Source organism: Rhincodon typus, chromosome 37, assembly GCF_021869965.1.
Source record: "Rhincodon typus isolate 14 chromosome 37, sRhiTyp1.1, whole genome shotgun sequence".
Classification (NCBI taxonomy): Eukaryota; Metazoa; Chordata; class Chondrichthyes; order Orectolobiformes; family Rhincodontidae; genus Rhincodon; species Rhincodon typus.
Window position 1 is genome coordinate 12,786,225 of NC_063368.1, and position 23,492 is coordinate 12,809,716.

The window sequence follows — 23,492 nt, forward strand, 5'->3', positions numbered from 1 at the left end:
ATTTTGATTCAGGTGCAACCCATTCAGCTTGTACGGGTCCCAACTACCCCAGAAACTGTCCCAATAATCCAAAAAATCTAAAGCCCTCCCTCCTACACCATACTTTTAGCCACATGTTCATCTGACCTATCTTCCTATTCCTACACTCAGTAACGTGTCATACTGAAAGTAATCCAGAGATTACAACCTTAGTAGTCTTCCTCTTTAATCCACTATCTAACTTTCTAAATTCCTGCTGTAGGATCTCATTTCATTTTTTACCCACGTCACTGGTATCAACATGTAGCATGGCTGCCAACTGTTCACCCTCTCCCTTCAGTATGCCCTGCAGCCACTCTAAGACATCCCCAACCCTAGCACCAGGGAGGCAACATATCATTCGAGAGTCTCGTTTGCTGCCACAGAACTGCCTGTCAGTTCCCCTTACTATGGAGTCCCTATCACTAAAGCCCTCCCAGTCTTTTCCCTTTCCTGCTGTGCAGCACAGCCAACTGTGGTGCCACCAACTTGGCTGTTGCTACCTTCTCTTGAGAGGCCATCCCCGCAACAGTATCTAAAACAGTGAAAATAAGGGTGAATAAATAATAGTCAATAATTTGGGAAAATACAGGAAGAATAGTTTCAATTCTACAGTCGATCATCACAAACTTTTTAAACATTAAAATTTCACTAAAAACCTTAATGTGACATCTTTACTTATGATTGCCTGAATCTTACCTGTAATAACATCCCAAAACAAGCAAATCCTGAACACTGTATCAGCATAGTACAGCCACCCATCCTGAAGCATGGATTCTGACAAGTAGAAAAAATAAGAAGCATCTTCAAAATTATTAACAGAGGAGCAGAGCGTATAAGAACAAAATAGCCAAGCTAATATTCTGTCAGGACCCTCTCAAAGTTGCCAGTTCTGAAACTGAAGGTTGAGTTTCCCATGAACACAGAGCCTCTAGTTAGTGCAAAAAGCAGAAAGAAAAACAACTTTCTCCTCAAGAGGCTGCAGACACCTGTCTAAAAATGGCAAGATGCAAATTAAAGTTGTCTACACAACAGAATAAAGAAGTTTCACTTTATCCGAGCAGCACCCTCTCTCTCCCACTTGCCTGCAGCCTCCCAATTCTGTCCCAGCCTTTCTTTCACTCTGAGACAAAAAGGGGATTGGCACCTGGTACGGGCCTTCCCCATCCAGCTCTGAGTGCAGGCCTCACCCACTCTGCTCCTGGTGCAGGCCTCCCACCTGACCCCTCTCCCAACACCGGCCTTCATCCCAACGGGCATCAACCTTCACATTGCTTCTCAAGCCCTATGACAGTGGCATATGCACTAATGATGGTGTCATTGTGCACGATACACAGTAGCATAATTGATGTTTGCATGGACACTTCCTGCAGTTTGTCTTGCATCGGCTGGATGATGCCACTGGCAACAGCTAAGCATGTGGGCTGGCCATTCTGCGTTATTGATACTCATTGCAGACAATAAACCACACTGAAACGTCAACTTATCATTTCTCTTTCAGATGCTGATCAGCCTATGGCAAATTTTCTGTTTCATTTAAGATATTTAGAATTGCAAATAAAAAACAGGTTCTTCAGCCATGAAAGTAAGTATTTGAGAGATGATCGTACTGAATTTGCATCTTAATCATATCATTTGACCCAACAGGTCCAATCCTATGTTTATGCTTCACATCATCTTTTCACTCTGCTTCATCCAGCCATATGGTACGTTTTTATATTCCTTTCTCGCTCAAGAATTTACTTTAGCTTCTCCTTCAAGCTATTTATGTTACTCATTTCTATTACTCCATGTCATAGGAAGTTCCGTACTGTCATCACTCTCTAAATAAAGAAGTTTCCCCCAGATTCCTTATTGGACTTCAGAAGTACAGAATAAGAGAAGTGAGAATATAAATTAGAAATATTATTCTAAATTAATTTGTGAGAATAGGACAAATGTTCAAATTAGCAAAATGTAGATTTAGGACTGATATCAGGACATTCTTCTTCACATAAAGGACAGTAAATACATTATCTATACATCTAGTTAAAGTAGAAAAAGCAAAACCCTTGAATCACTTATAAAGCAAATAAGGACAGCATTGGATACTGTATTTCTGAATAGAAAGAAGAGTGTGCTGGTCAGGAAATCTGTCTCACAGCCCTTGATTTTCTATCCATGTAATGAGCAAAAACATATTGGGTATGAATTCTGAACCATCAGGTCAAATAGGCAGGATTCTGGGAAGGGTCAGCTCAGATTGTCCCAGAAGTGTACAAAAGATTTTCTGGAGTGGAGGTGATGTGATTATGGCCTGAACAGCAAGGGGACAAAGAAAGGTGAGTCAAGTGTAAAGCAAAGCTAACCACCCAAATTCAGATTAAATAGCCTGTAAATTCAATGGAGCTAGAGGGAAGGTTTTTGAATGGCAATAAAAACAAAATGTAGACTTTTATGTATGTAAGCATTTGAGGTGGGGTGTGATTTGTAGTCACGGCTTTCAGTTACATGGCTTCCCTACCAGAAATTTTTGACATTGTTCACTTTGGACAGCTTTCATTTGGTATTAAAAGCAAGTTTTCAGGCTTCACTTGATCTCATGAGCACGAAAATGCAATCTTTCAGCTATCAGTTGCACTAAAGACCTATAAATTGACATCGCTACTGGTTATCAACTGACATTATTGCAATTAACCGGCATTAAATATATCACAGCATTCAAGTATTTGAAGGTTACCATCATTTTGCTTCCTCAATGCTATTAGGTGACTGAATGAGAAAATTTGATAAAGTCACAATGCAGTGTGGCATGCGACCTTCACCATCTTCCTAGTCCTGCAGGAGAAGTAGTTGAGTCTTATAAATTCTCGCATATTTTTATTTCTTTATGAGTCATTGAGACATTATGTAACAGCCAACAGCATCTGATGATTGCTTAGTAACATTTTATTTCAAAAGTCAATCCCGGGTTACATTATAGTGATGCTCACAATATTACAACATAGAGTATGAGATAATTAAAGTATTCGATTTACCTATGTACATAGTAGAAGTAAAATTCAGTGCAGCCCCCATTTAGAAAAAATTGTGGGTTATATATATATTAAATAACACTTCAAACCCACCTAAAAATAGACATGATATACAAACAAATAAATTTAGACGAAAATCAAACAAGTGAAATCAGTATCAAAGCATGCCAGGAAGGTTTGAAAGGTCAAACAAACTGACATTTATTGTTCTGAGGAAGGGTCACCCAACCCGAAACGTTAACTCTGATTTCTCTCCACAGATGCTGCCAGACCTGCTGAGCTTTTTCAGCAATTTCTGCTTTTGTTTTAGAAATTTCTTGTGGCTTCTTCTTCATATTCAAGGTGACAATTTCAAGGTGAATATTTGATAGCTGCACAAAATTTAATGAGGCCAGCTGTCTTGATACATTTTTAATCATTTTAACATGATTAAGGGGCAAAAATACAACTTCAAGATCCAGCCCGCTGTCGCTGGCCATGCCAATACTAACATAGTCCCTGACCCATGACAATGCTGACATGCAAACAAATATCTTTTGTGGACTAAATAGGGATTGCTGCAAGCTGAGCAGATTTCACACTAAATACATCTCTGAAATGTAATTCCTGTTAAAGGATCATTACAACATTTGTCGTCTGAACATCAGGCAACAGGTAATCTCCTCACCACACCAACATATGCACAACCACAGTTACAATCTCAGATCATGAACAGTACATTTCAGAAATAATTCCTTACAGGAAAAATTTCCATCTTTCAAAAAAACAATTGATGAAATCCCATTTTCTCTGCAGACGATCAAAAACCGGACACAAGCAAGCCATGGATCTTGGTACAAAGGAAAGATAACAGGGTTTTTGGCACCAACCCTCCATTTCCCACACAAGATAAAAGTTCATTCTGACTTACTAATGTCATAGATATCCTCTGCAATGGTGAGCAATGGCAGAATCACTTTGATGCTTGACACTTCAATTTTGAAAGTGATTGTAGAAGATACAGCTTAAAATCAAAGGGCAATCACATACCAAATTTAGGTGTGACAGCATTTGTAATCTGCATCACAGGCTTGTCAGCTGAATGGACAAATCTCAGCAACTTTCCAATAAGCTATTTGAAAGAAAATCAGCTGTTACCCTAAAGCCTTAACTATATCAACTGAATATAATAACTGGTGCACATTTATATTCATTTATTAATCAATGTAAAAGACAATTTATAGAACTTTGCAGTTGTGAATGATCACCGATCGATACTGCAGAAGTTCAGCATTTTCTATCCTCTTCCCTGCTTAGTGTATAAATATCTATTACTAGAAAAAGGTGGTGGCTGGTAGAAATCATCAGGTAGAATGCCGGCAATTGCATATTGAAGGATTTCTCTGTGATTCCTGCAAGATCAATCAACACTGTCAGTGTCAATTGGAAATACCCTGGTATAACCCCTACCAGCTTCTACAATTTGTCCCATCTGTCTGCAATTAGGACAATTAAACTCTTCATTAAAATGTGTCACATTCATGACACAATCTTTTGTGGGTAAATTGCAGGTTTCACACATGGGGAATGTCTTTATATTGATTACTCCTCTGCAATGATCACAGCTAACATTAGAATCAAGAGTGTACAGTTTTTGAGGTGTCTCAAAACATAGCTTTAGGTGACAATTAACAACAGTTTTGTTTTGTGAAACTATCAACAGTGACATTGCCCAAGCTCATTATCTTAGCTCTAGGGAGTCCATTGACAGCAAAGTAAATAACTAATAAGGTTTCTGCTAGACTTATAGAGCTGTCCCTCATCAAATACCACATGTAAGAAATGTGATTAGGATTGGACAAGAATTCCCCAGGCTCGAAATGTTGCTTGTACAGAGTGCCATCATAAATATCACTTATGGCATTTGATCCTCTTTGTTTGCCGAGCAGTTAATCTATGCAGGAGATCCTGAGAAAAATGGTCCCCTCAAATAGGTCCTACAGCTGTTCTTTAACTGGGATTTCAATAAAGAGAATGGCAGGTGCTGTCCTTTATCACCCTCACACAGCTCAGATTTGTGCACCTACTAATATCACTGTGGTCACTTATGTACATGTAACAATGATCACAAAACCAATGAATCTTGAGTGGAGATTTCAGTCCAGTGAGTCTGTTTCTGTGCTGTATGATTCCATGACTCTATAAATGGTTCTGTAACAGGTACAGAAATGTATCATAAGATTTGAGGAAGGACTGTGCAACTTCAATAAGACAAATCACCAATACATTTCCCAGAAAGTCTGTGCCTGAGTGCAATGGGTAATTTTAAAAATGCACTTTCCAAGTAAGTAAGTAGGGGCACCTGCATAGAGAGGCAGGTTGTCTTCAGCAATTGCACGATTAGGAAAACCTCCATCTCCTGTTTCCAGTTCCTCTTCTAGCAAAGGGGAGATGTCTCATATTCCACTGAAATCATCTTCAGTGTTGACTACTGCAAAAGAAATGGCTGAGTGTAAGCACATGAACACATGCTGAAGAGAAATTGTATAGATCATCAACAGCAATGTTTCAGTAGGAGTCATGGTTAAATTGGCACAGATTGTACTCAAGAACAAAATCTTGTGCCCCATAAATTACTTGTGATATGCTTTCCAGTTCAGCGACTCACCTTCTTACCAATTAAGCTGTGCTGTGATCACAAATAAAATATGGAACGATTTTAGCTTAACTAAATGGCAGCAAACCAGTGTACGGTGACAGTCTTACATTGTTCCTAGCAAAATAGAGGATGCTGAGCGTAGTCCTTCCACCGTCTTTCATTGCAAAGTACCTTTGGGAAAGTTGGCTGCAAGGATACCCTCTAGTATATCCAAAGTTGTCGCTTCATATCTGACACTATGACTCTTCAGGACAGTGTTTCAAGAGAATGAGACAACAAAATTAAACAATTACATTGGTTCTCTTAGAACTGAATCTTTATCAGATCCAGAAACTAGCTTAGTAGTGGCATTCATCTTTATCCATGAAGCATGCACTCCTGAGTTGTAACTGCTTCACTGGTGGGATTTGAGGAAAGGAATCCAACTGTGTCTTTCATGGCACGAGAAAATCCATCAGAACGCCAGTTACAGGCAAGATTCCGTGTAATCTAGTCATAACAGCAAGGACCATCAAGAATAAGAGATAACAAGGTGTAGAGCTGCATGAACACAGCAGGCCAAGCATCAGAGGAGCAGGAAAGCTGACGTTTCGGGTCTGGACCCTTCTTCAGAAAAATTCTGACCATAAAGAATAAGATTTTTTTCACCTGTGGGCAATCAGCTTCACCTCCTAGTTCCAATTCCATTTCAGTCAGGAGGCAGACCAGCACAGCACCTAATGGTCTCTGGTTTGCAATGTGAGGAATCATCATTTTCAATGAATTCCACCCTTGCATTTTGTAGCTCGATGGGTAACCAGTACGCAGGTAAGGTCATGTCAAGGCTCAGTATACCAGAATAACAGCCAACTTGTTGACATGAATTCAGACAGACTTCATGTTCAACTAGATTCCCTTCATCTATATCACTGGTGGACCAAACAGAATCAAGAGCGTGGCCATTAATCCACATCCCAGTGATGGTTCTGATCTTCATTAAGCCTCTTGTACTTCTTGAAGATTCACCATCTTGTTGCTTGTGGTACGGCAGAAAGCAAACCTTCATGTCTAAGATACAGGCGATAATAGCCTTGCCTTTGAGCAAAACTGGACCAAATGAATTAACTAAGCCCACTTAAGTTTGAAGTTAGATGAAATTTAACTTAAAATTTTTAAAAATCCAATTCTTGATGATAGATTTTTACAGTTTTTTTCAACCTCACAACCCCTTTATTCTCGTTGCCATCCTGCACTGAACTCCCTATACCTGTTGGTCGCACCTGCAGCTTATAAAAGCATATGCTTCAACAGTTGAATCCTGGAGGACCTCTGACCCTGGGATGTCGCAGGGAAGCATTGCTGAAGGGGTTCATTCCAAAGAGCGGCAATTGTGGAACCATATGAAAAGACAATGTTGGCATTTGCAAGCCAGGTGGAGCCAACAGTGAGTATGACTTTGGCATTGGAGGGCTGAGTGTTAGGACAATGGCAGCAGTTACAAGCCATACAGGGGCAGGGGAGCCCCTGTATGTAATTTCAGGCATCAGGAGCCACTCAGGAATGACGGTCAGGATCACCACAATCAAACAGGGAGGTAACCGAATTATGTGTCAGAAAATTTTGAAGAACTTTCTGACACAGAAGAAAACAGCAAGTACTCTGATCATTTCCACCTCCAAGCCCAGTAGCCCCATATTGTGGGTACGCTTGAGAGCACGTTAACACCTCAGGCAGCCAGCAGTAAGCAGGGGAAAGTGGCCATTAGTCTATAGCTAAGACGGTAGCATCAGTGACCCCAAATAAAATAATATAGCAGCCAATGATATTTAGGGGCCTGCTGGCCAACTCCTCAAGGCCAAATGCTGACTGTATCCTGGATGAATCCTCAGGTTTGCATATGGGCAAGGGCAGTGCAGCAACATTTTCACTTCCACACTAACATACCCAGCTCTATCTATGCCAAAGCTGAATTATCACATTGGGCTGAGTTAACTCTGTCCAACTCTTGGCAAACATTGAAACGCATCTGGCTTGCCTGATTCAAGAATAGGTGGAATAGTTCCTATAAGTCTCATTGCTTTCATGGTCTGGAAGCTTTATTTTGTTATCCCCATTTATATAGTTTATTTTCTTTATAGATTTTATTTTATTATTTTTTAGAGTTCCTACGTTTGTGCAATTTTAGTAGTTTACATAGCTGTTATTTATATAGATTTTTAGTTTATTTGGTTTTGTGCCAAGTTGACTTTTTGCACAAATGAAAAGGTAAATTATATTCTTGCATTATAATTTCCTTGTTTTTCTGCCTTTTGAAAATGCTGATTGTATTCAATGTCAACTGATGTACCTGAAGGCTTCAACAATACCTTCTGAGAGCTTTCTTGAGAGTTTCACTTCGAAAGATCTGAGGGTTTCCATGTCTTAGTTGAATTTTCATAGATATTTTTGAGAACTTTGATGATTTGATGCCAATGAGACCTTATTCAATACTACCAAAATACTACCACGTCTTTGGCATCCACAAATGCTGTCATTCATCCCAAAGAAGAACCTTTGTTATTGAGCAATAAAGGCAAAATCAATGTTCAAATTTTCTGGTAGAGTTGAATCAGAAGGAGAAAGGATTCGTGTTTATACAATGATTTTCATGGACTCAGATGCCCAATGCAGTTTACAGCCAATAAAATATTTTTAATGTGCAGTCACTGTTGTAATGCAAGAAGCATAGCAACCAATTGAACACAGCAAGATTTCACTGACAGCAATGAGATAAAAGGCAGACAATCTACTTTAGCAACATTGGTTGAGTCTTTAACATTGTTAATGACAAAGAGGTAGCTCTTCTGCAGAAAATGCCTTGTAACCTTTTAATTGAACCTAAGAGGGCACGTGGAGCTTCAGCTTAACATTTCTTCAGAAATATAACGTCAAAACTTGGGCAAGGCTGGAGAAAACTACAGTCCTCCATAGGTTAGTAAGGCAGTTGTGTACTGTTCTGATACCCCGCCTTAGCGCTTTTTTTGATATTGAAAGACAGAGTCCATCTTGCTTCAATTTTGAGCTTACTTCCACCACACAAATCAGAGTCCTAAACAATTTAAAGAAACTGAGATCCTGGAAGAATTTCACAGGACCAATAGCACAGTTTGTTTCTTTAGTATTAAGAATTTTAAAATAGTTCCTTTCAAAAGTTTTCTAAGATAATTATCATAGTATATCAATAGCAAATGGCATCGATGAACTTACACTGACAAGAAATATGAAAACCATTCATTTAATTTCATTTTTTCCAAACAGATATTTAACATTAATTATTGCAAGAATTGAGCTTAAACATGCCTAAATAAAAGATCTCTCACTGAATTTTCAAAATGTTTAGCTCTTATTGAACCTTTTCCCATTGTTTACTTTTGAGTTTGCTTACAGAAACAGATGTATGTGCATTTGAGTTTGCTTACAGAAACAGATGTATGTGCTGAATTTAAAATAGAAAATGCTGGAATACTCATTAGGTCTAGTTCCGATCCTACTCGCTCAAGTCCTGCAGATACAGCCAGGATGCCACCTCTTGGACCTCTGATGTCAAAAGAACCAAAGCCTCATCAGAAGCGGCAGTGAGGCTGCCTCCTACTCCCCCACTAGCCCAAATAGTGAACAACCTAACCGACAGCCCAAAACAAGGAGTGCTCAGACTCCCAACTGGTGTGTGTCCATTTCCCCATCCATGTCAGTCTTACCCTCCCAGACTAACCACTATGAAGCCGCAGGACTGACCATGACTCACTCCCTGGACTGCAGAAGGAACGACTCACTGACCAGAGCAGACACTTCACCGCGACCAGTCCTCTTGGCTGATATTGGAGGCTGTCCTTGACTTACTGTGCCAGGGTACCTAAATGAAGGGTGTTTCAATGAACATCAGTGAGGACTACTCTCCTAAGACTTTGAGACATGGCTGTTTACTCGCAGCACATACAGTGTTTGCTTTGTAAGCCAACGGCAGACAGTGCAAGTGGGAGATTAACATGGCGCACTGCTGTACAGTAAGATGCCCAGTCCTTTACTGAGCACTGCTGAGTAGCAACGCAAAGATGCTTGATTGCATGACTGCACTAATATATACAGCAAAGCATGATGCAAGCAAGCAGATAGTGAACAAATGCTAAGACAGCAATCAAGCGGCCCCGAGATGCAGCCTGGTTAAATCCGTGAGCTGTTTACTGTCTGTAAAGTGTCCCTGCTGCAGGCTTTCAATGTAGTAGCTGAAGTGCCCTGCACTCTGCTTCCAGAATGCCTTGCCAGTGTATCACAAGATGCCATGATGATCATGGAGAGATGCAGATGCTGGATTCCAATATCCATCAACATAATGTGCATGCAGCTAGTGACCGTGCATCATGCTCTGAAATGCTGCTTAGTCATACACAACATGATGGTTGTTCAGAGCAAATGCTGAGCTGAACCCACCAGGTACCCTCTCTGGTTTCAATATCAAGTTTTCTAGCTTGTTTAGCGGGTTTGGGAAGATGGAAAACTGAATATTAATGATATGAGTTAGGTCATCAACAAGGTGTTTAACAACTAATAACGCCCCTCATGGTTAGAAAATTGGTTAGCAGACATGAAACAAAGACTAGGAATAAATGGGTCTTTTTCTGAATGGCGGGCAGGGACTAGTGGGGTACCGCAGGGATTGGTATTAGGACCCCAGCTACTCTCAATATATGTTAATGATTTAGATGAGAGAATTAAATGTAATATCTCAAAATTTGCAGATGAATCAAAACTGGGTGGAAGAGTGAGCTGTGAGGAGGACACAGAGATGTTACAGTGTGATTTGGACAGCATGGGAGTGAGCGGGCGAATGCATGGCAGATGCAGTTTAATGAGGATAAATGTGCTGTAATCCACTTTGATCATAAAAATAGAAAGGTAGATTAGTATTTGAATGGCTATAAACTGAGAGAGGGAATACTCAACAAGCCCAAGGTGTCCTCGTGTATCAGTTACTGAAAGTAAGTGCACAGGAACAGCAGGCAGCAAAGAAAGGAAACTGTATGTTGGCCTTTATAACAAGAGGATTTGAGGACAGGAACAAGGGTATCTCATTGCAATTATACGGGACACTGGTGAGGCCACACCTGAAATATTGCATGCAGTGGTGGTCTCTTTATCTGAGGAAGGATGTTCTTGCTATGGAGAGAGTGCAGCAAAGGATTACCAAATTGATGCCTGGGATGACAGGATAGACATTTGAGGACAGATTGAGTTGGTTAGGATTGTATCTACTGGAGTTCAGAAGAATGACGGATATCTCATAGAAATCTATAAAATTCTAACAGGACTAGACAGGTTAGATGCAGGGAGAATGTTCCCAATGGTGGAGGAGTTTAGGAGTCATAGTTTAAGGATAAGGGGTAAACCTTTTAAGACTGAGACAAAGAGAAATTTCTTCATCCAGGGAGTGGTGACCCTGTAGAATTCACCTAGAGGTGGTAGAGGCCAAAACATTACGTGTTTTCAAGAAGAAGCTATGATCGTAATGAATGGTTTGAGGGGTCAAATGACCTATTCCTGCTCCTATCTTCTAAGTTTCAATATTTAATTGGCAACTTGTCACAGCTTGCTGAGAAATTCCCTACAGCTTGCAAAGAGCATAAAAGATGGCGCAAGTTGCTGCCAATCTCACTAGACTTCTTGTCTGATTCTTCCATATATCCTGTAATAGTCCATGTTGCTCAGATCCCTAGAAGATTGCCACCCATTAGCACCATACCACACAAAAGGAAAGGGTCCTAGACAGGTATCTCCAATTTGGCTATAACCTTCTAAGCACTATAAACCTACTGCAGCCACCTCACAGGCTACCAACTTCACAGATCCCAGGATTTGGACATCTCTCCTTTAATGGAAAAAAACCTCAGGATGTCAATGACTTAGGACACCCAACATAAAGAATGAACTGAAATCACATCCTATTGATGGGGCTCCATAATCAGCTGAAGACGGGATAAAAGGAATGTCAGGGAAAACAGCCAATCCAAACAATCAGGCGGCCAGTTTCTCTGTTGCGTTGTCAAGACAGGTGTAAATTTTGCACAGCAATGCCACGCAATTCAAGCTGTAGTATTTTCTGACCTGGAAATATTATATCTAGACTTTGCCACTGCTGAACAGATTTGGCATTAGCTATTATTTATATGGAACTTATCATTTAAATTGCATTAGTATAATCTTTATAATCATGGTATCTTACCTTTAATAACTGATTATGCACAAATTTTAGTCTCTCTTTAGTGGGCAAGAGAAGGGTACATCTTTTAAACAGCAAACCTGAGTGGGAGAAAACAAAAATTACTATAGTGATGGTAGTTGTGTGCACAACATGATCGTGTCCATGATTTGAAAATGCACAACAATAATTCCAATCCATTTTTAGTCTTTTATGACTTAGATGATCTCAGTTGAAGAAGCTATTGAATGCTACAGTTGGCAGCAACTCCGTCATTAAATTGGGGAAATTAGGAATGTCGCCAGTAAATGGAAGAATTATTGGGGGGCAGCAGCATGTGGGGGAGAGCACGTGTATAAATGCAGGAATTGAGAATTTGCATCAGTACAGTTGGTTCTGCTATAAATGTGTGTTCTGGAACGCGAATTGGTCATAACGTGACTGACAAATAGGGGAATGCTATTTCTAAAACGCGAACTTGTGTTGGTTTTAATGCAATTTGAACAATGAAGAGGATGTTGAATAGCTGCTTCAGTCCCACTGTGAAGACCTCTCTACTGCTGATCTACAACAACTTGTCGCTGAGGGGGAAGCGGAAGCTGGAGACGAATAAGTAGTAGTCCAGGATGCAGCACCACGAGAACTTTCCACTTCTGTTTTGTCATCTATCCTGAGGGAAATTGCGAAGCAGTTGCAGCTCTTAGAGGATAACAATTACAATGCAGAATGCAACAGGGTAGCAGTTCATGGAATAAGATGATATTTGGCAGCCTCTGAACAGCTTCGACATGAAAGAAGAAAAAGGGCAAAGCAGCAAGAACTGCATGCCTTTTTTAAGCCAATCCCAAGAAACAGTCAGAAGACAATGAACCACAGACAACTACTTCTGGATTAACTATTTTTTGCCCTAAACCTGCAACCACAACTGCACCTGAAGGTGATGGTGAAGGTGATGATGATGATGATGACGACGACAATGACGACCCTCAGCCCCTGCATTAACAACAGAGCAACCTCAAAACCTCACCCCCCACTCCATCAAGTCATCTTGACATTTTTTCAAGGTAAGGTGTTAAATTTACTTTTATTTCATTATTAGATATGAATTAAACATTTATTCAAACTGTGCTATCCTATGTGTTATACTTTTGAGTGATTTGTGAGCGATTTTTTTTGATGGTCTGCCCCCAACCCCGCTTTTCCCATAGGCCCTGTTATTTCTATAGCAATTTTCTATAATGCAGTGTTGCGTAGGAACGCAACTATCGCATTATAGCGGAACCAACTGTACATGGGAAACTGATGGAGAGCTGCAATGACTTATGGAATTAAGAAGAGCACCAGATATGGAGTAGGGCCCCAGTAAATGGAAGGACTGGGGAGGATGCAGATAGGTTAAAGAAACTGAAATTGTTTTCTTTTAGAGAAATTTGAGAGATTTGGTAGAGATTTTCAAAGTCACAAGAGAGGATACAGAGAAGCTGTTGTATTTTGTGGACAGATCAAGAAGCAGATGACACCGATATAAGCTAAAAAGAACCAAGGTGACAGGAGAAAAAAACTTTTTTTTTTAATGCAGCAAGTGGTCGGGATCTAGAATGCACTGCCTGGAAGTGTGATGGAAGCATTTTAATTGCACCTTTCAAAAGGGAATTGAATAAACACAAAAAGATTAAAAACATATGCGAGTGTATGGAAAAAAGATGGTGGAGTGAGACTAACTGGAGTGCTGTTGCAGTGAGCCGTGGAAATTCAATGGGGTGAATGGGTTCTCCTCCTGTGATGTAACCATTCTATGATACCAGCAATAAACTCCTTTTTCCAGAAACAAGATGGAGGTGACCTGACAGACATCTTTAAAATAAATAGAGTTTCAGTAGACATAAAGATGGTTCCATTTGTAGGTGAGCCCAAGGGCAAAGGTCAAAAATATAAAATGGTCACTAATAAATACAGTAAGGAATTCAGGAAAAACTTCATTACTTATACTGGAGAGAATCTGAAACTCATTACCACATAATTGAGATAAACATTAGACATTTATTTAAAGCAAGCTAGCTATGTACATGAGTCAGAAATTAAAGGAGACTATGGGCGGATGTGGGTGCAACAGAGATCATGCCTGCTATTAGACAGCTGGCGAGAGATTCACTCTGTCTCCTTTGGTGTAGGTCCGCCAAACCACAAATCAATGCAAGCAGTGGAGAGGTCAGCAGCAAGCCTTTACCCAGGATCAGTACTCCAGAGATGGAGGTCCTGAACACCGAGGGCTGCTGGCCAATCAAAACCTGGCAGATATTTTATTCGGCAGTGCCACAACAGACATGATGAATGACACCCACCAAAGGCCCAAGATGGAGATGCAACCCATGCCACAGACACGTAATGGTGGAAGGGGTTTTGTGGACTTGGGGATGCAGGGTAGACAGGTTTAAGACAGGCTTGGCAACAAGGACATGAATATAGCTTTTAGTGATCCTCTATTTTCCTGATACTGGATCTCTCTTTCAGGCATTCTGTGTTTCTGGGAAACAACAGGCAGGCCTCTACAAGTTTACTTGTCATGCACACCACTGGTGACAGACCTCCCCGAATTTGGGTCTGTACCAGTACTGGAGGAATAAGATCCTTAAATGAGCATTAAATGTCCACATAAAGGGCCTCAACTGGTAGGAGGATGGGAAAGTCAACAGCCAACCTTCCAATCCCGGATTTCATTGGGGTGAATGCACAAAGGCAGTAAACTGCTATCCCACCTCCAAATACATCAGGAGTGAGGGCAAAAGATTCTGATGTTGCTGGGGTGAGACAAACTATATATTAGGAAGAAGCTTATGTGAAGCAATAACACCAACATGTGGGGCAAATGGCCATCGAATGTGCTGTAAATTCGATGCAATTCTACTAATGACTCTAAACTCCGTAGCCTGAGCTGAGCAAAGTTCAGACCAGGTCCACAGTCTTAACTGATATGTTGTGATCTTTCTGAAATTATTACTCATATAATACTTTTTCGGCTAATTACACTCAAATCCAGAGATGGGATAAAACACCAAGGATTCTGATTGAAATTGGTGTAACCCCTATCAACTGCCTGCATGCGCAAATGTTGAGAGGGTTGAAATGGGCTGAGCTCTGATGCACCCCCATCAACCAACTATCAAATAACCTGCCAATGTAAGCATCTGCAGTAATCTGTCACAAAATCACATGAATCTAAACAGAGGAAACATCTTTGCCCATTGCGTCTGCATCACAGCTAATTCCAAACTGGAGCTACACATTATCGTGCCATTTTGCTTCTCTTTCCTGATCCTTTTTTGCATTTTCCTTTGTCAAATGTCTCTTAAATGTTATAAGATGAATCAGCCCCTATACTCATGTGCATGAAAATAATCTTCTAACTGTTCTCTTTATGCTTCTGTACACATTAAATTTATGCTTTATATGAAGAGTGCCAATTGAACAGGAGGCAATTTGTGTCAGTAGATTAGTACCCCAGCAAATTGACCTTCAGGTGTAGAGGAATAAAAATGATTTGCAGGGTTTATGGGATGGTCTTTGGAACCATTCAGTATGCCTTACTCTGTAATAAGGTGTTACCTAAAGATCTGTAGTGTTCCATCGCAATTGATTTCTTGGAAATATCAGTAGAGTGGAATCCCTCCAATAAAAGCCGTCTGATTCCAGATGATGTGCTGATATAACCCACAACCTGAGTGCCAACTACTTTTGATGCCATGCTCAAAACACTGATGTCTGTCACTGAGAAAAAAGGGTGAGTAAAATAAGGTAGCATGTTTGATCATTGTACTATCATATGACAATATATTATTTTTACAGCATGCAAAAAGACTCTTCATTTGGTCTCCTTTGCACTGCACAAGGTGCACAGACCTACCCATATCTTGCCAAGAAGCACAACTGGGCAATTTACTTCAGGCATTCTGACAATGTGCAGTGTTAGAAGGTCTGAAAGTGCACATTTGCCACCGGATGTGACAAAACTGGGCCAGAAATACAAACAAAAATAGTAATAATGTTAGAATTCCAAACATGGCAACAATTCTTTGCACCATGTCCAAGCGGTCATTTTTCATGTCTGAACTGAGGCAGTGAGTGTGAGGAAGCTAAGTAAACAACACCAGCTGCATGACAGTAACTTCACTAAGTACAATGAATTACCAAATGTGCTACGGAGCCTAAAGACCTGAAAGATCTCAGGTCTGATTTACATAGCCTGGACGTAAATTGCCTCCACTGTACCTGGGTTAGGACAGAGTGAAAAATTTAGGTTTCCTTATCTTGGTTAATACTTAATGGACCATAACAGAACATTAGAATGTACATGGACATTGTATGAGAGCACAGCAAAGCACAGCTCTGATGTCACTGACAATCAAATAAACTGTTGACTATCACCTTCCAGGTTTGTCTGTAACACACTAGGAGGAGATACTGAAGACCTGCCTATGGAATATATTTCATCACAGTATAAGTCAACTTCTTTACAAGAGATGGAAGAAAGTTCGGATAGTTAGGAAATCTGTAAAAGGAGCATGGGTGGGTCGGGGTTGGGGATTAGGGGTGGTGGATCCAATGATTTTCTTAAAAGCATATATTGTCATAATTGTACCTGAAAGATAACACAACACCTTGTGAAAGATTTCAACCGGTATTATCTGGAAGTAGCCACAGTTATACTGTAGGTGAAAGCTTTCCAGTCTGTCACCATTCTTCTTGGATTGCAAATGTCTGCAACTTCTTCTGTATTTCTGGTTTGGAATCAAGGTGAAAGCATTTATTCCCAAAGGCACCTCATCTCCCTCCATGGCTTTCATCTGTTATTTGAAAAGGAAACATAAAAGTTGTGTTACAAGCCAAGCAAATTCAGTTTCCAACCATTTTTTGTTTCTTTTCCTCGCATCCTAAGCTTTCTCCCCATTTCTCCTGAAGATGGCAACTCAGATGGAGTATAATTACCAGTGGTCCTGTCGTTCTCCACCAAGTAGTCATTCATCATAGACATAGCTTCAAAAGGATATTTTTACAGAAAATTTACAATACAAAGTTTAGCAGGCATAATATCTAAACTATTTCTGGAAAATAATATGTCTGAAATCTTTTCAGATTCCTTGAAGACCATAATATGGGCATACTTATGCTAAGGATTTCTATTTCACTACTATATCAGAAGTACAACTAATTTGAGCAGAGGGACTCTAGAATAGTTGGTTTCTAACTGGGATCTGTGAACACCTGGGGGTCCGCAGACATTCCAGGGAATCCATGTGATAATAGAGCAGCAGCCAGAGGTTGGCATGATGCCAGATGGGAAGTGGAGGTAGAGTACAGCCACCACATGTGCACTGCAGACTGGACTGACTATCATCAGAGAAGGGAGCAAGTATGGAGTAAGATGGCATGAAGATCACCATTTCAACTTGCAGTTATTGAGGTTGGCGATGGCTACTAGGTGAATTCGGCCTTGTTCAAAAGCAGATGTTAAGTACCAAATAATGTACGATATGAAACAGACACACTCATCCCACCATTATCTGTGAGTAAATACCTGTTCTCTTAAAAAAGCATTATTAAAACATAGCAGCACTTTAGTGTATTGTCTAAAAATTTGGAGGGGTAGGGCTGTCTGGGATTGCTTATCCATTTGAAAGGGGATTCTACATGAGTCATGGCTTTAAATCAGAAATAGCCAAGTACATTAATATTTCTCCATACCTCCAATTTCAATACTAGAGTAGAGCAGTCTGCTTATTTGAAGATTTCATAATACACAATCATAGAACGGTTACCATAGAATCCCTACAGTGTGGAAACTGGCCATTCGGCCCAACAAGTCCACACCACTCCTCTGAAGAGCATCCTAAACAGACCCATTCCCCCAATTTCCCATGTCAAACCCACCTGACCTAAACGTCCCTGGGCACTATGGGCAATTTAGCATGGCCAATCCACCTAGCCTGCACAACTTTGGACTGTGGGAGGAAACCGGAGCACCCGGAGGAAACCCACGCAGACACAGGGAGAATGTGCAAACTCTACACAGACAGTTGCCCGAGGCTGGAATCGAACCCAGGTCCCTGGCGCTGTGAGGCAGCAGTGCTAACCACTGAGCCACCATGCCGTCCACTTCATGCTATTTACAGTTGTACCCTTAATTTAAACTATCTCTCCTCATTCATCCTACTAAAATGTAAATCTTCACTTTTTGGCATTAAATTTTATCTATTTCATGTCTGTGTCCTCTTCACCAGCCTGTCTATGTTGTCTTGAAGTCAGTCACTATTCTCCTCAAAGCTCATAACATTTCCAAGACTGGTGGTCATCTACAAATTTCAAAATTATGGCCTTTACTTTCATATCTAAGTCATGATTAAAGTTCAAGGAAAGCAGTGGTCATAGTAATGAGCCTTGGGGAACACAGTGGCTAAGAATTCTGACCATAATGATAACGCTTTTGAACATTTACCTCAGATATTCTTTTTACGCTCAGTATCAATGACCACCCCTATCTGCAAGCTCTCATCCCCTTTGAAATGTAGCAAATCTCTGCATGGACAATAGCTATACTGCGGTGAATCCAGAAGTCAAAAACAAATAGTTGTCACCATATTCAGAGAACATGTGATTTCCCTTACGTCCAAGAACACCAGAATAAATAAGACCAGATAATAGCACTAACAATGACTTCAATGTTAAGAAACCTGAGTAATAAGAACAAATCTTAAACAGATTTACTATGTAGGCAGAGCTGAATTATTTCTGCACAAAATATAGAAATAACAATTAATTCTGAACACTATAACTTAATGTAAAACTGGACCTGAAGTAGGGTTCCTGGCCATAACCTTACTTGGGTTTGCTGCTAACCTTCCCTGGAGCCACTTGGCCTATATACTTCTGGTGACTTCATAAGGACTGTTCTTATACTCCTAAGGTAACCCCTCAAAATCCTTTCAGCTTTGTATGGAACAAAGAAAATTAAAAACGTATCTCTCAAACTCAAATAAGGCTGTAAAACGTGCACTTCACACAAAACATGTTTGTATGCTTTTGAATTGAATTGAATGCTTTTGCCTTTCTTCCTCAAAATATATTGACTGTTTTCAAACATAGTGAATGAATTAAAATCTCCAAAAGTAAAATAATATTAGCCATGTACATTTGCATATGAGACATCCCTTAAATATGTAAACAGACACTTCACCATATTTATCAGCCAGATTTGGTTATTTATAATATCAAACCTGGCTTCGCACCACACATAGCATATTTAAAAAGGAAGCAGTTAAGCTAATTCACCTGAAACAAAAATGAAAGTTAGTTCATTTTTGACATTATAACATTAATTATTTCTGTCACTTCAGTGAGTGGGGTGCCAACAGATGTCTCTATGCTACTTAGGTAGCTGTTTGATCGGTGAAGCCTGAAGATAAGAATATAAATAACAGTAGCACTGAGGCCTTACGTGCCTGTACTGCCTTTCAGTACAATCAATTTGTGGTTTTAATTCAACTTTTTTCTGCTCCCCATAACCCTTCACTCCAAGAGACCAAAGATCCATCTTTTCTGAATCTTAAATATATTCAATGATAAAATATTCACAACACTCTGGGGTAGAGACTTTCAAAAATAAACCACAATCATTTGAATAACAAAATTTCTCTTATCTCAGTCCTAAATGATTGATCCTTATCCGAGACTGCACTCTCACATTCTAGACTTCCCAGCCAGAGGAAGCCTTAAAGGGCAGGATCTGCCCACTCCCTGACCAACATGAGCATTGGTGAGAAAGTTGGAAAAATCATGTGAAATCGGTAGAGAGGATAGTTTCCTAACATTGAGAGTAAAGGGACCCTTTTCCAACCAAGCATTGAATGGAGAGAAGCTCGTGAGTGGCAAGAGACCCGTTAGCATGCATTAACATCTCATTATATCATCTTGCCTCACTGATTTGCAGTTTCCCATTCTTCCACCCATTGGATGGAAATTAAGTGCCAACAGTTTCCAACATGAAAGATAGAGCAGTAACATGTCAATTCCATCTTTCCACTTGATCCTCCAAATCTCCCTCACTCACCAACGTCTCAGGGCACACTCCATGCATTGCAACCACACACAACATGCATCCAGCAGGATCTCCATGCCCCCACCAGCAAAGCAGGGTCCCATTACCCAACTTAGTTGACAGCCAATTTCAGTTAAGATTCAGCCTTCAATGTCTACATTAGCAAGCCCCTCAGAATTAATTAAATCATCTCATTCTGCTAAAATCCAGAGAATAAGAACCTATTAATCACTGAGAAGAAATAGTAATGCAACACATACACACAGAGATTAAAGATAATAGTTGAGTCCAAACTGATAAAAATAAAAAAATTACGGATTAGTCTCTAAATTGTCCATAAGAGCAGATTCAAAGATATTGTGGCTGTCACCAGCAGCATTTACGTTGGCAGTTTACTCTGAGGTTTTTGGTTTTGAAGGTTGATTAAAATTCCTTTGTCCTAATTCATTTTGAACTGGCGGGAGCACTGAGTGAAACACAGTATTTCTCTATCTTTTACTTGCAGTGCAGAAGTGTTTAAATGGCGGTTTTCAAAGCTGTGGCCCTCACAGTACTCTAGTCCACACACTTGGACATCAAGCTAGTAACACACACGGATTAGTGTTCTGGTCAGTTTTTAACCCCTTTTTTGTATATCCCTGAGGGAAAAACAGAAGAAGGTGGCTTTCTGCTGACAGGAAAGATAGTCAGTCGTCCTGTTACCGCTTCTTGTCAGGTCTTTGCCCCTGCTTGAAGTTTCCCTTACATCTTATACCTGCAACATTCCCTTGGCTTCACAGAAGACTTTGCCAGACAGTCCCAGAAATTATATCCGCAGTTTTCCTTTACTTACAGCAGTCCTTTCTAAAAAAAAGGGACATTTTGGAATAAAAGTTAAAAAAAACTAGAATAATCCAGGCTTCTGAACAATTGTTGTAATACATCTTATTATTACCTAATTTTGCCTGATTTATATACAGTTTGCTCCAGGCAGTGGAGAGAAACTAGACGTCGACAATTTCCAATAAGTCTGAATGGGTACCTAGCAGCTGCAACTCATCGGTGTCTTCTCTGGATATCTACCTTGGCTAGTATTCTCCAACATCTCAGGGCACACTCCATGGGCAGCAACTGGCTGCATCCTCTATCTACGGAGGCTGGCACTGGGCCAGCATCAGCCTCACCACATCATCATGGCACATCTCTGACTCACTTATAACATAGTTTACCACTTCAAAAATGCACTTTGGAGCTCACCAGCACCTTTTCATTGTAATGCTACTGCCAGGGGACTTTGCACACAGGGACACACAACCATCTTGTGTTTCAGAACAGGATTCTAGTCTGGGCTTTTGGCTTGCTTTCTCAGTGCTCACTCACTTTGTACCTACATGACTGCTCACAGCATCTCTGCCTTCCTTTCTTGTGCACTTGTGCCTCATTCAGAAATTAAAGTCTCACAACACTTCTGTCTTTCCTTTTAGTGCAGACACAAAGCCAGGCAACTTGTCACATTTGCCAGTAAAACAGCAGAAGATCCACAGTTACTCAGCTTCAATGAAATGCCCTCCCGCTGAGAAAGAGGCAGTAGCGCAGCTGAATAATGTCCTGGAACAGCATGACTAAGTCATGGAGTACACTACAGCATTCTAAGTGTAGAAGGCTATCCTCTGTTGAGTGGCAAGGGTCTAAACATCATGACATGAGGCCCAGCGAATATGCAATGCAGTACTTTATTCTACTGCAGCCAACAAGATCCCGAAGATGTCTGCTCAACATGAGGGTTCCATGCTTGTCCATGTCTGGGGGGTTGTTGCATTACAACACTGACGAGACACCGCTTAATCCTTGCATGCTTTGCTCTGGACAACTGGAGGACGCAACAAAGGTATGTGATGAATGGGGAAGAGCCACAGCTTTGTACTGAGTAGGAAAATGAGATGTTCATCAGGAGGAATTGCATCTTCACTACCCTACGCTGCAACATCGTTAGTCGCAGTAGCCTAGGCAGAACTTATTTAGCACCGTTTTCAACGGAATTGTGTAAAGTGAAGTCATTATTTACTAACTGTACATGGATTGATGCTAAAGAGGTCAGCATCTCCTATTTATTCTCAAACCCATTTTACAGTTTGTTCTATTTTTGGTTTCCCTGTTATAGAATCATACAGCATGGAAACAGACCCTATGGTCCAACCAGTCCACGCTGAACATAATCCCAGCTAAACTAGTCCTACCTGTCTGCCCCTAGCCCATCTCTCTCCAAACCTTTCCTTTTCATGTACTTATTTAAGTGTCTTTTAAACACCGTAACTGTGCCCACATCTACCACTTCCTCAGGAAGTTCATTCCACGTGCAAACTACCATCTGTGTAAAAAATTTGCCCCTCATGTCTTTTTTTAAATCTCTCTCCTCTCACCTTAAAAATCTGCCCCCTTGTCTTGAAATCCCCCAACCTGGGGAAAAGACACCTACTATTAATCCTATCTGTATCCCACATGATTTTTATAAACCTCTATAAGGTAACCTCTCAACCTCCTATACTCAGTGAAAAAAGTCCCAATCCAACAGCCTTTCATGAAAACTCAAACCTTCCATACCCAGCAACATCTCTTCTGAACCCTCTCCAGCTTAATAATGTCCTTTCTATAACTGGTGACCAGAACTGGACAGGTACTCCAGAAGAGGCCTCACCAATGTACTTTAAAACCTCAACATGACTTCCCAACTCATATACTCAAAGGTCTGAGTAACGAAGGCAAGCGCGCCAAATGCCCTTTTAACCACCCTGTCTATATGTGACGCAAATTTCAAAGAATTATGTATCTGAACCCCTAGATCTCTCTGGAAAACAACACGAACCCAGGCCCTACTTTCAATTGTATAAGTCCTGCCCTTGTTTTTTTTTTACCAAAATGTAATACTTCACATTTATCCAAATTAAACTCCATCTGCTACTCCTCATCCACTGACCCAAATTCATCAAGATCTCTTTGTAATCTTACATAACTTTCTTCACTGTCCACTGCACCACCAATTTTTGGTTCTATCCGCAAACTTACTAACCATGCCTTATATATTCTCATCTAAATCATTTATATAAATGACAAACAAAAGTTCCCTTTGGAGCACCACTGGTAACAGGCCTCCAATCCAAAAAGCAACCTTCCACCACCACTCTTTGTCTCCTGTTGTTAAGGCAATTTGGTTTCCAATTAGTAGTTCACCCTGAGTCCCATGTGATCTAACTTTACTAATTAGTCTACCAGGCGGAACTTTGTCAAAGGCTTTACTAAAGTCCAAGTAAACAACATCGACTGCTCTGGTCTTCAACATCAATGCCACTTTGCCACACTAGCTCCATGTCCCTTAACATCCAGAAACCTATCAATTTCTGCCATGAGAATGCTAAAGGTTGGAGTTTCTACAGTTCTCTAGTATAGAAATTTTCAAATATTCATTACTCCCTAAGTTAAGAAATTCCTCCTCATCTCAGCCATAAATGGCCTACCTGTTACCCTGAGATTATGTCCTCGGTTCTA

The 23,492-nt window shown here is 40.4% G+C and overlaps 1 protein-coding gene across 1 annotated transcript in view; it reads right to left on the bottom strand.

Moving 5' to 3' along the window:
- LOC109936529 (F-box only protein 47) overlaps positions 1 to 23,492 on the bottom strand; it is a 52,554-nt gene that overhangs the window by 27,432 nt on the left and 1,630 nt on the right. The window contains exons 3-6 of the mRNA XM_048617441.1: positions 16,518 to 16,722; positions 15,485 to 15,646; positions 11,906 to 11,982; positions 718 to 795 (exon numbers count right to left, since the gene is read on the bottom strand). Coding sequence (XP_048473398.1) covers positions 718 to 795; positions 11,906 to 11,982; positions 15,485 to 15,646; positions 16,518 to 16,722 — 522 coding nt within the window. The remainder of the gene's footprint in view (positions 1 to 717; positions 796 to 11,905; positions 11,983 to 15,484; positions 15,647 to 16,517; positions 16,723 to 23,492) is intronic.